General features: G+C 38.9%; 1 protein-coding gene across 1 annotated transcript; it reads left to right on the plus strand.

Annotated features, from left to right (window-relative positions):
* The first annotated feature begins 287 nt into the window (after window positions 1-287).
* Window positions 288-12,933, plus strand: LOC110155806 (fibroblast growth factor 4A-like). Its single transcript, XM_020919979.2, is given in 4 exon segments — window positions 288-585; window positions 10,718-10,821; window positions 12,647-12,749; window positions 12,752-12,933. Coding segments are annotated over 4 exon segments (576 nt in total). The 3' UTR covers window positions 12,823-12,933.
* The last annotated feature ends 337 nt before the right edge of the window (window positions 12,934-13,270 follow it).

Here is a 13,270-nt window from a genome sequence, read left to right on the forward strand (position 1 = left end):
CGGAGCACTTAAAGCTTCTCTGTGGAAGAGCCCCATGAGTGAAGTTGAAGTGAGGAGCAGAAGCTGAGTCAGCCCCCCTGTAATGCCGTACACAGCGGGGTCTATGATCTACGTATCTGCAGCACATAAATATGGACTCTCACTGCTCCATTGGAGTCAAACCATAACCTCCTGTCCTGTGACCAGAATGAAAAAAAATGAAATATATAAATGAAATCATTTTCACTTTTACCAGGCTTTGAATTGGGGTGAAGGCAAATTTTTCACTTAAATTTCTTTTTTGGACCATGAAGCTGAGAGCATGTGTCTTGTGGCCCCAACTCACATGGCTCTGGTGTTCAGTGCTTCTGGGCTCTGTCTTTGGCCACGTCCCCAGCAACAGAAGAGCGCACACACACAGCCAGGGGCCACTGCTGTCTGACACTGTGGGCCCCTGGGACAAACCAGATGCCCCACACCAGGACCAGGAGTACCTGCTGGGAATAAAGCGCATCCGAAGGCTCTACTGTAACGTGGGCATCGGCTTCCATCTGCAGGTGTTTCCAAACGGACAGGTCTCAGGCACACATGACGAGAGCCCATACAGTAAGTACATATATAGCACAGTCTGTCTACTGGTATGGGGGGGTTGAAATGATGGTCTCATATGATGATGATTCACAACTTTTATTATGGGCCTTGTTTGTGAACACACCGTAAGAGCGATATAAAAACAATTAGTTCTTACAGTGTACCTTTTTCTCCTTTTAACCATTCAGCCATTTAACCATTTATGACAATCTGACAATCTGATCAATAATTACTATTTATCAACAATAAATCTCATAAAGCCTGAATTTTGGTATTAATCTATATTGAACAAGAAATTACACATTAAATTTCGCTTTTTATCACCTGAAACTTATTTCCAAAATCAATATCAAAATTTTAATCTTCAATCAAGTTTTAAAAAATTTTTTTTTTTATGTGCCTCTGATTTATAAATATTATTTATGCTTTTATCTATTCTGATCTTGATTTTTGCAATTCACCGTATGCATGTCAAAAACATGTCTGAGGATGTGGTAGATGTCTTCCATGCATGTTTCAGTATTTTAACAATCTCTCCTGGACCCTAGTTGCCAAGTCCTTGCAATTAAGTATGAGCCTAAAATGCTCATCCCACAAGTCTACGTCTCATGACAATTCTCTTTGTACAAAACCATTACACAAAACTGTACACAACAACTTGACAAACTTGATGTGCAGAAGTATCATTAATGGGAGGCACACTTATTTTCTGCGCACAGCGATCAAATCAAAATGACTTGATTTGTCCCTGAGGAGAAATTTAAGCACATATAGCAATGACAAATGGTCAAACAAAAGTCTCAGTGCAGTTCAACAGGTAGAGTCATCAGATCCAGAGTCAGGGCAAATTGAGATGAGTAATAGCCCTCAGGACAAAAGTGTCCATCCTCTGTGTCCTCTGTGTCCTGCAGCATCACAGTAGCCTCTAAGAGGAGCAGGTGAGCTCTGGACAAGCAACAGGAAAGCCTCTCTTAAGCCTCTCCCTCTCTCTCCACTGTTGTTTCGGTCAGTGATGAGAGGGGACATACCCTCTGGAACATCTTCTGCCATATTTTTTATAGAAAGCCCATTTCATTATAAAAAAAATAAAAAGTTTCTAACATCACCCAAATCACACAATGAAACTGTAGTACTTACCTTATGTCCTTTATAACTGTACAAGCTGCACTTCTTACTTGCTCGGCCAGCTGCCTCCTCTGGTTGGCAGCTAAGATTGAGTCTAAGGGCACATCAATATTCAATGAAGAAGAAAGCTGCAGAAGAAATAAAATAAAATATCTGGAATTACTGTAGATCAGTGACTGTGAACACCAAGGAACACAGCACTTCTGCAGGTCTGTTTTATTTTATTTTACTATGTCTCTCCTTTTTAATAAATCTCCCTCAGTGTTAATTTTCCTACTTAAACATTTTTACTCTTTCTCTCTTCCCTTCAACTGCAACAAACTATGGTTGTGCCTTTTTGATGACTGCAGCGTCCAAGCACACGTGTGTTCTGTGCGTGGGAGCATATGGACTGGAAAGTTTCAAGCGAAACTCGACTATAAAAATCACTTTTTAAACTGCATCAGACAGAGACAGGTGCTTTAATACAGGTGCGTGATGCATGTGGTGAAACTTTTGACAAACGACGTTTTTAGACAAAGCTAAAATAATCACAGTGACAGTTAGATTGGTTTACAGGTTCGCAGCGCTCCATTTGAGGTGAAGCTGCAGATTAGTAATAGTGACTCTACTTCTTGTGTCAGCCTTCTGTGCATTAAAAACACATGTATCTGAAGTACTGCACCACATTTCACAAAAAATAATAACACAGTTTTGACTTGCGTCTGCCCCTATGCAATTAGTCTGAGTGAAAAGTGTAAAGAGACATAAAATGCTCACAACTTTAGTCTGTTTTACACCGCCATACCCTGCTGCAGTCTTTGCGATTGCATATTTAAAATCTCATAACATTCTTATTGTGTCTGTGGTTTACACTTTGTGCTGCATGTTTAAAAATCGTTCAAGACAAAAATTCTTGAGTGTGTGGCAGCCTTTAAAGACCACATATTATGCTAAATCAACTTTTTCTCTTTTGGATAGTGTCTCCTGGGTATATTGGGCCTGTATTGACTCAAAAAAGCTAAATTTAAACCCTGCAGTAGTTGCAAAGATATTGTATTGACTGCACTTACTCATTTTAGTGTAAACTAAACTCTTTTGTCTTGTACTCCAATCACTATCTGGTCATGAATCACTGAATCAGCGAGTGTATCAGAGTTTCATGATCTGTCGTATACTGCTCAATGGACTTGTTCTCTTTTTGCAGCCTGTTTTTTAAAACATACTTTTCATAGGTTTCATTTTGTCTTGGTGTGCAGTACTCCTCAAATTTAGTAAGAACATCATTTAGATATAAATCTTCTTTGCTGTCAAACTCAAATGTGTTGTACACATCCAACGCCAAACGACCAGCTACTGTTAGCAACAGTACTATTTTGCGCCGTTCCTCTTCATCCTCCAGTCCAGCTGCAAGCAAATAAAGTTCAAAACTCTGCCTGAAGATTTTCCAGTTCTCGTTGACATTCCCAGAAAGTTTTAACTCCTCTGGTGGTCGAATGTTGTTCATCTTTGCTTACTTTTTTTTTTAGATTTACTCCTGGTACCATGTATTGACTGAACTTACACAGGATGCCATTTAGTGTAAACGTTTAGTCAGCGCTTCAGGCATTAATAAGAATCCAACAATGCCACCTACTGGCATGACGTATGTATAACACATAGGCAAGGCAAGGCAAGTTTATTTGTATAGCACAATTCGTACACAAAGTAATTCAAAGTGCTTTACAGAATAAGAAATACATTAAAATCATAATAAAAACAAATCAAAACATAAATAATCATGAAGATGAAAATTAAAAAAGAGAGACAAAAATTGGAGAGAAGAGTGCGGAATGAAAACCTTTCAGTTATTTGCACAGTTAAACAGAAATGTTTTGAGTCTGGATTTAAACAGCGTCACAGAAGAGTCTGTCTCACATGTTCAGGAAGACTGTTCCAGGTTTTAGCTGCATGAACCTGAAACTCTGACTCCCCTTGTTTAGTCGTGACTCTGGGCACCAGCAGGAGGCCGGTCCCTGAGCTCCTCAGAGTGTGAGATGGTTCATATGACACTAACATGTCACAGATGGACTTTGGTGCTCGGCCATGGAGACACTTGTACAAGCAGAGCTGCTTTAAAGTCTCTGAGCCACAGGAGCCAGTGCAGAGACCTGAGCACAGGACGCATGTGCTCGTACTTCCTAGTTCGAGTAAGGACCTGAGCTGCAGCGTTCTGGATGTTCTGCAGCGTCTCACAGCTCGTTTGGAGAGACCAGTGAGCAGAACATTACAGTATCTAATCTACTGGAGACAAACACATGGATAAGTTTCTCCAAGTCTGATTTAGACAGTAAACCTTTGATTTTTGCTATGTTTTTTAGATGGTAAAAGGCTGCAGATGTTATTGATTTGATGTGGCTGTTAAAGTTCAAGTCTGAGTCCATTATTACACCTAGATTTCTTGCCTGATTTGAAGGTTTTAGAGAGAGAGACTGGAGGTGACTGCTGACACTGTCCCTTTGTTTCTGTGGACCAAACCACTATGACTTCAGTCTTGTCAGAGTTTAGCTGGAGAAAGTTGTTTTGCATCCACACACTGATCTGTTGGATGCAATGACCAAGTGAGTCCACTGGTCCATAGTCTCCTGCTGCCAGAGAGACGTAGATCTGAGTGTCGTCTGCATAATTGTGGTAGGACACATTATTGCTGCTTATTAACTGGCCTAATGGCAGCATGTAGAGATTGAACAACAGGGGGCCCAGGATTGACCCCTGAGGCACCCCACAGGTCAGGGCCATGTGATCTGAGACACTGTTTCCAATTTCAACAAAATACTTCCTGTCTTCTAGATAGGACTTGAACCAGTTTAGTACAGTACCAGAGATGCCCACCCAGTCCTCTAGTCTCTGTAAGAGGATCCCATGATCGACAGTGTCAAAAGCAGCACTCAGATCTAAGAGGATCAAGACTGAGACTTTGCCTGCATCAGTGTTCAGGCGGATGTCATTTGTCACCTTGATAAGAGCAGTCTCAGTGCTGTTATCAGTACATTATCAGTACAAATGTCTTTATATCGTTTTTAGACACCTTTCAATTCCGGTTTAGATATGCCATGTTGTTACATTTTCTGATCTGTTACTTCACTGAATTTCAGAGGAAATGTCCTTAAAAGGTGATAAAAGTTAAATAACTTCCGTCTAATTGCTCTTTGAGTTTGCCATCTTGTTTTTGGTTTGTAGTTCAAGTGCAAGATGATGAAGTAATGCGAAGGATTTGCTGAAAGTCTCCATTTAAAAGAGGGATCATTTCCTTCTATCTATTCAACTGATGTGGTAAGTCAAAGATTACACCAAACTAGTTGGAAAAGTTGACATGACATTGCAGTTTGCGTGGTGTTTGTTACTTCCGAATTAGCTATGAATAACGTTGTTTATATATCCAGCTGAGCATGAAGTCACTTGTGTGCCTTTTTGTATTCATTGACAGTTGCCCCTTTGTATTACCATTTCGTTATCTTCCACCTAAAAGTGCTGTGAGGTTAGTTAACTGTAACTTCTAGTACACTATAGTGGAGCTGGTAGTTGAAATAATCGTTCAGTTTGTGGTACAAGCATCAAATTTGGAGTGGAGATAGATAATAACATGGTCTTTATGAAAAGCCCGTTAGCCACCAAAAATATCCAAGATGGCGGCAATTTTTCAAGATGGCTGCCATAGTATATATGTATAATAACTATATATATCTATATATGTATAATTGTCAAACATAAGTTTGTTATTTAATTAATTATTTCTATTTTAAGTGAAATTATTCATCAAATAATTTTTGATGGTTATTTATCACCTTTCATTATATTTATAATATCTACAAATAAATATCATTAAATAATAACACACAGCAGAAAGAAATCTCATGGACAAATCTTATTGAAACCTGCCTGAAGAAATATTAAACATATGTAGTACCAATGTGCTAAAATATGTTTTTGTTAGAATATATATGTGTTTATTCTAGAAATGAGTGGGGTTGTAGCACAACCAGCACATACTGTGAAACTCAGCATGGGGTTCAGTGTCGGCTCTGTAGTGTTACTAACATTCTAATATTCAATGTAGTTAATGTAGCATGATGTAGTGTCCCAAATGCTCTCGAATTAGCCCTGTAAATACACCAGCTCGTAGTTTTAGTATTAGTTATACTAATATTAGTTGTAGTATTAAAGTTCGATAGCCGTACCTGAATTGACAGGATGTACCAGACTGAATGACGGTCGTGGCATTGAAGAAACGCTAATAAAAAAATTTAATCACCAAAGCTGCAGATTATTGTTCAGTAACAGTAAACTTGAACGGGTAAACAAAAGAGCAGCTTGTGATACAATGGACTCAGACGAAGGACATTCAAAAATTAGAAGAACTGTGCAGAAACTCCAGCAATGTTTTTTATGTGATAACATAGAAGCAGCTTCTGAACTAAGACAAGCATCAACAATGCAGTTAAATGAGGCTGAATGAATGTGCCAAAAATCGTAATGATGGCAAACTTTTGTTGATAGTTCTTGAGCACATACAGCATTATGAATGCTTCTATTTTAATGGCTCTATTTCTGAAATTAACCTATGTCAATATGTTGCATTTTATTTTAATTTTGCTCGTGTTTTTATTTCTACTTCCCAAATGGTTATTGGGATACTTTTGGTTTCAAATTGCAAGAAAATGTAATGAATTTTGTGCAACATTAAATATATTTTGGTGTAAAATTTGTTGAATACCTGACATTGCATTACTGTATATGTATATATTTGCAAATTTGTGATTTATTCCATTAATTTTGATTAAGAACATGATGACTTATTGTCTTTTAGCTCATACTTATGTGAAATCAGTTGTTTGGTCGGCCATCTTGAAAAATGGTCACCATATTGAATATTTCAGGTGACTAACGGGTTTTTCTAAAAGGGCATGATGTTAGCTAAATATATGAGAAATTTGGTGCTTGTACCACAAACTGAACGATTCTTGTGGTTTGGAGACCTAATCTGCTCCACTACCAGGACAATTGCTTGTTTACAGGATGTGCGCAGGCTGCTAGTTGGTCACAGACGTGGATATGGGTGGGATTTGATTGTGAGTCTTCTCAAACTAGGGTGATGTCACGATGAAGAAGTGAATAATATTAAATATAATGGAGAACGAACACTTTTAACTTTATAACAGAATACCTAATGGCTACCAAGGGAATGTTGCTTATGGATTATATATTGTACAATTTAACACGTCATTGTTGTTTAGGGGACTTCACTGCACCCGCCATCGTTTGATACAACCAGACAGAAATAACAACGTGCACAACTGGGACACAGCTCTCTATCTAAACCTAAGTCTCATTTCAGGACTATAGGTATGTAAACATTTATACTATATGCAGATATTAAAAAGAGGTAAAGAGGTTCATGGTTGCCTGTGTGTTTTTATGCAAGTTTAGAGCAGTGTTTCCCAAACTTTTTTTCTGGGGACCCATATTATAAAAGTCACAAACCTTCACGCCCCAAGTCAATAGATATTATTCATTAACAATTAATAACCATTATTGAACATTAATGAGGATTTTTTTTTATTGTTGACTTGAGTGATCATGTCTTTCAGAACACTTAGTATTACTCAAGTTTTAAACAATGAAAAACAGTCATTGAACCAGCAATAAAGGATCCATAAGTCTCTGGCCGCTACACCCCTGTGACCCCCCACCATTTGAACTGTCCCTATGATGCAATCCTCAAAGGTTGTGATGGCCTATTTTTTAAAATTACTTTTTGGCAAATAATAAAACTCCTGCATCTTGTATTTTGTTGATTTTTTCAATAAAAAAATTTATATTTATATGAAGTATTTATATACGTTTGCCACCAAATTTTCGTCATCTGACAAGCTCGAGATCAAACAGTGACAGTCAACGCACATGCAGAGTTCTGAAGTGCAGTTAAAAAGACAGCAAAATGGCGAGTGTTAAAGTACAAAAAGTTGACAGAGAGGGCAGAGTTTTCAAAGAACAGTGGACGACTATTATTATTATTTTGTTCAGTGTAAGGCCTGTGCAGTTTGTCTGATATGTAAAGAAAGAATATAAACTGCATCGTCAGGTTTTCATCGTCGGGATTCAGAGTCAAATCAACTGGCAAGTCACTTTGCTAAGAATGGCTCATGTATGCATGTAACACAAAACAGAAAGTAATCTATTGGTAAATATAGGCTATATGGGCAATTTATAAGAAATTCTGCAAGTTGTGTAATATAAGTAAAGTGAAATGATGTGATGCTAATATCCTACCTTACATTTTAATAAGATATTAAACCTACAATCTGTCTACTATATGATTGACAGCATAAAAAGGCACAACCTCCAACCCTAATAATTAAAGGAAAAGGAAAAACAAGATGGAAAAACCCTGGCAGATGACCATAACACCAATTCCTTCACACTATTCATCCAAGCAAGTTCAGGAAAAAAATAACTATAGAAGAAAGACAGAGAAGGAGAGCGAGAAAAGGAGAGTTGTGAATATAGTTTAATACATTAGTAGCATTGATACAATTTATAGCACCTATAGAGAACCTGCAGTCATGTGACTGTTTTTGTTTTGGCTACCATAGACAGTCCCTAGCATTCTAGTAAAATGGCTTATCTGTGGTCGGGTCATAAATTCCCCGATTTATGGCAGCCAGTGTGTGAAATATGGGGGGATGATGTTCTATTCTATGCGCACAAATTTTTCTGAAAGAATATTTCTTGAAGCTTTCTTACTCCATAGTTCCCCGTTAAAACCACAGGCCGTCCTCATCTCAAGTTATCACCATGAATTCATAAAACAGCAGCATGTACAACTTTGTACAAACTCACCAAACATCAGCCCAGAGCAGAAGCTCTGAGTTTGGGTAACAGCAGCAGATTCTGGTTTGGATCTAGACCGACTGTAGCGTTTCTCACACTAAGCTAAATGCAGTTCATTTTATAAGTTGAATCAAGTCATTCTGCAAGTTAATCAACTATCCACTTGTCTCGTCTGTCAGCTTCAACCAAGATCTGATACAACTGAACCCTTGTGTCTTTATCTCTCTGCTGATTACAGCTTTGTGCACAACACTTTTCCGGCATGTGTCTTAATGTGAAAATTAAAGGAACGACTCGAAAATGTGCTAACTTTAGAATGGCGGTCTGGCTCACTGGTATGGTATTTTTGACGTGTACGCTATGCGCATATGTGTTATCCCCTTTGGAAGCCTAGAATCGCACCTGCTGAGCAGCTGTGATAGACGTGAAAGTCTGGAAAAGTTGAATTGAATGCTATGCTGCCTGCATCATGGTTCAGCATGAGCAGTTTGGTGATGAGTCTTTGATGGTCTGGGGAGGTATATCCATGGAGAAACCCCGAGACCTCTACCAGCTAGAAACTAGTACGGTGGTCTGACTGCCATTCGGTATTGGGAATGATTCCTTAAACTCAATGCCAGACCCTACGCTGGTGCAGTAGGTCCTAAGTTCCTCCTGATGCACGACGATGCCTGGCGTCATGTGCCAAGAGTATGTAGGCAGAACCTGGAGGATGACGGGATTGATACAACTGAATGGCCCTCACAATCACCTGATTTAAACTCGATAGAACACCTCTGGGACGTTATGTTTGGTTTCATCAGACGCTGCCAGGTTGCTCCTCAAACTCTATAGGAGCTCAGTGATGCCTGTGATGGAAATTTATACTGTGGAAAGATTTCTCTCAATCTGTCTTTGTGTAAATGAATGTGATTTCTACCTGAGAACCAGAGCAGTCATTAGCACGTGTAAAGGTTCAGCAGACACAACTGTCTTAGTAGTCTTCAAATGTATGCTAAGATGATTAGCACCAGCATGTGAAACAAGTGTCACTCTACTTTGATATGTAACTTGTATTTCTGTATAAATACTGAGAGCTCAAATACTCTGGGGCAGAGACTCAGGGACATACATGCTGTTGGAGGAGACGCTGTTGGTCTTTGGCCAGGGCCAAATCTTGGTCTGTATTCCAAAAACTCACCAGGCTTCGCAAATGGATTAATGATCTGTCATCCAGAGATACATAATTTCTTCTACAACATGCCCTTACACCGGCCTGGGAGGACACACAAGACACCATCTGTTGTCTCATTAGGTGCAAGCCACGACCATGTCAAACATGCACACAAGCATGTGGGGGGCACATAACATATTGAGACACATTTAGAGTTGCAGAAATTAAATTTTGGCAAAATGGACAAGCCTGCCACATCATTTCTCTTAGATTTTTTCCATTTCTATAAAATGTTTATAAAATGAAGTTCTTTGTAGGCTGAAAATATTTTTTTTTCTCAATTAAAGAGGTGGCATCTTTTTGTTCCTAAGACATTCCCCTGTTCATATTTGTATAGATATCCAGCTTTTTTTTTTCACACTGAGAGCTGATGTGTTTTCAAAGAGTTCCTTTAATTTTTTTGAGCAGGATATTTAATGTCTCAGCATTTATCATGGGTACATTTTCTTTATAAAATTGTTTTTGTTATTTTGGTTGTTATATGCTAAGATTGGAGCTGTAAAGGTTTGAATAAGTGACTTCTATGGCTAATTATTGCTTAATTGGACTATTAATTTGTTGCAGCTCAAGTCTTTCATTGGCACGGTTTATTTAAAAATGTGTTGTGATTGACTTGTTTTATTTTAATTGTATTTGTGGGATAAAATAGTTTCTAATAGTTTCTTTATGGTTTATTGCAATATATGTATCAACAATATATGTATTGTACATCGTGCATCAAATTTTTTTATCGTGACAGGCCTAGAGAGTGGTGCACTGAAACTTCTGTACTCAGTGATGAAAACTTCTTTAAACAACCAATTACAATTACCTGGCTAGAATTACAAGTACACATTCAAAAATGTATCCTTGAAAAAGTAGGCTACTATTACACCACAAATCTACTAAATTACAGTAACATAAGAATCTAATAAGTAACTTTTTACCCCACTTACCTGTCAACACCTGTTTCCTTGACAGCTCTTTTGGAGATCTCCCCAGTGTCTAGAGGGGTGGTGACTCTGTGTGGGTTGAGAAGTGGCCTTTTCATCGCCATGACAGCCAGAGGGAAGCTCTATGGCTCCGTAAGTATAATTGATCAAATACCTTAATTTGATACAAAAACTGTTCTCACACAGAAGCGCTGTGAGGGAGTGCTTGAAAACAATATTGCTGAAACACTAGGAAAAAATAAATTGTGATCCACTCCCTCCTTCATACTCAAGTGATGTGCTTTTATTACTGTATATGGTGATGGCATCTGAACTAAACTGTGACCGCTGTAGCATTTTAGGCACTGCCCCTGTGGGTAAGGTCTGCAATCTTTGCCTCATTATCATGCAGCAAAGAGGGATGTGGTGAAAAGTTATGTATGGGTACAAGAGCTCTGGAGCCCCACGATGCAAGTACACACCAGTACAGGCTCCAAGGAATGTAGACTTTTGGATGGGCCGTGACAGAACTGAGTTTGTGTTGCGAACACTCCATGGATTCCTGTAAGCCACATGCGCACACGTCAGCCTTTTTAGTTTTCTATGTGTTCCTCCATTCGTAGACCTCATGCACCCCCCCCATCCCACAGCAGACCCGGTCACCGCTGCTCTCCCCCTGGTCGCACCCGCTCCTGCCTGTCCTGACAGTCCACTACCACGGACTCACCTGTGGTACGAGTTTCCACAGCTGCTACTACTGACCAGTCAGGACTGACCACTCAGGATGTGCAGATGTCTGTACAGAGGAGTGCTCATGTGCACTATACGTCTATTAAGCCGCTGTACAAAGCTCTACTAACCGCTGCTGCCAAGACAGCAGCACATACGAGACGTGTGTCTACTCCACTGTCACAGCCCCAAGCTGTCAATGAATGTGCACACTGATCCCAGTCAAGAGTTTGGCCGCTCCATGACAGTTTTCTACGGTTCTGATGGTAGTCTACCTATTGACCACTAACTTTATAACCGAAGCAGCACAATGGGAATAATTTGGTCACAAAATTAAATGGAGCTGATTACAGAAAGGGTACGTGGATGTGAGGAAATCAATAAGGCAGCATTAGGAGCACAGACAGGGTAAAAAAACAGACTTTAGGACATCGCTGTAAACACCCTCATGTGAATAAGCAGCTTTTGTACAGATCCAGATCAAACCAAACTATAGAGCAGAGCTGAGCCCATACAGGGAGCGGGCGAGGGGCTGTGCTCTGCTGTGGGACGGCATCCAGACGGCGCAGGAGCATCCAGCATGGCACATGAACATGTTATGAATATTAAGCATTTATCATCCTAATATATTTCCAAATAAAAGAAGTCTTGAGCATGTTACATGTTGTTTTTCAGGGGACTAGTTTGATATTTACTTTTACGATTCTGGCAATTCACTGCACATGCCACAAAGTGCTTTGTTCCACTTCATCTGATGTTCAGGCACAGAACACCTCTTGTTTAGAGCTCCATGCCCCACACTTGTGCTAGCACTAATTACCATTATGTTCTGCATTATGGTATTAAAGCAATATTCTGCAAAATTTAATTTTCAAAGCTTTTAACCATGATATATTTGCTTCCCCTCAACTCTCCCAAACTTGTATTTGAAGCCATGTTTAATTGCTTATTTTCAAAACCCACATTTTCACCACCACCTACAGTACATAAGCCCAGTGCTCTGTATTTACTTTATTCTCCAATTTTGTTTTCTTAATAAGTGATTCATGCATGATTGAGATGTGTTCCATAATCACTTTGGTACATATGGACAAAAAATCTCAATTTAACAGACCAGTAATTTTTAAGTCAGTCCTTATTATATCTTTTTGCAATATGTGCATCAACTATTGCAATAATAAGTCAATATCTCAACATTGATTTCAGTTTCCTTTATCTTAACAAGTCCTCTCTCTCCTTCTCATCTCAGGACCACTACCAGGATGAATGTCAATTCAAAGAAAAGCTTCTAGTCAACAACTACAACACGTATGAGTCGGCCGCACACCCGGGAATGTACATCGGCATCAGCAAACAGGCAAGAGCAAGAGGGGAAACCGCGTGTCACCTACCATGAGCATGACACACTTTCTGCCACGAATATGAGACCAACTGTATCAAAGTCATGGGTGATATTTGAACAGACATTTTAATGAGTGCTTTAAATCAATGCAAGCAAATCTTCATCTCTTTTTCATAGTAATAAAAAGACTAATACTAAAAGATATTGAGGTTTTTACTTGCATGTATCCACAAGATATTTTCACTATTTTCCGTGCCATCATTCATACAAAACAGACATTATGCCAATAGATGAGGTTCCTTCTAGAGATATGCAGTGTACAATGCAATACATGTTTGTTATTTAATTAAGAGTCAATGTCATGAGGCACGAGCAAGGAACAATTGAAACTGCTCACTTTTCTTATTGTACACTGATAGAGCACCTAGTCACGATTCTAGTATATCGATAGTTCAATATACATATATATATATACATAACACATAATATACATTTGTTTAAGTGTGTAGTTCCTTTGCACTACTAGGAAAT

Source organism: Boleophthalmus pectinirostris, unplaced genomic scaffold, assembly GCF_026225935.1.
Source record: "Boleophthalmus pectinirostris isolate CB_2022bp ecotype Guang Dong unplaced genomic scaffold, ASM2622593v1 HiC_scaffold_23, whole genome shotgun sequence".
NCBI classification, from domain to species: domain Eukaryota; kingdom Metazoa; phylum Chordata; class Actinopteri; order Gobiiformes; family Gobiidae; genus Boleophthalmus; species Boleophthalmus pectinirostris.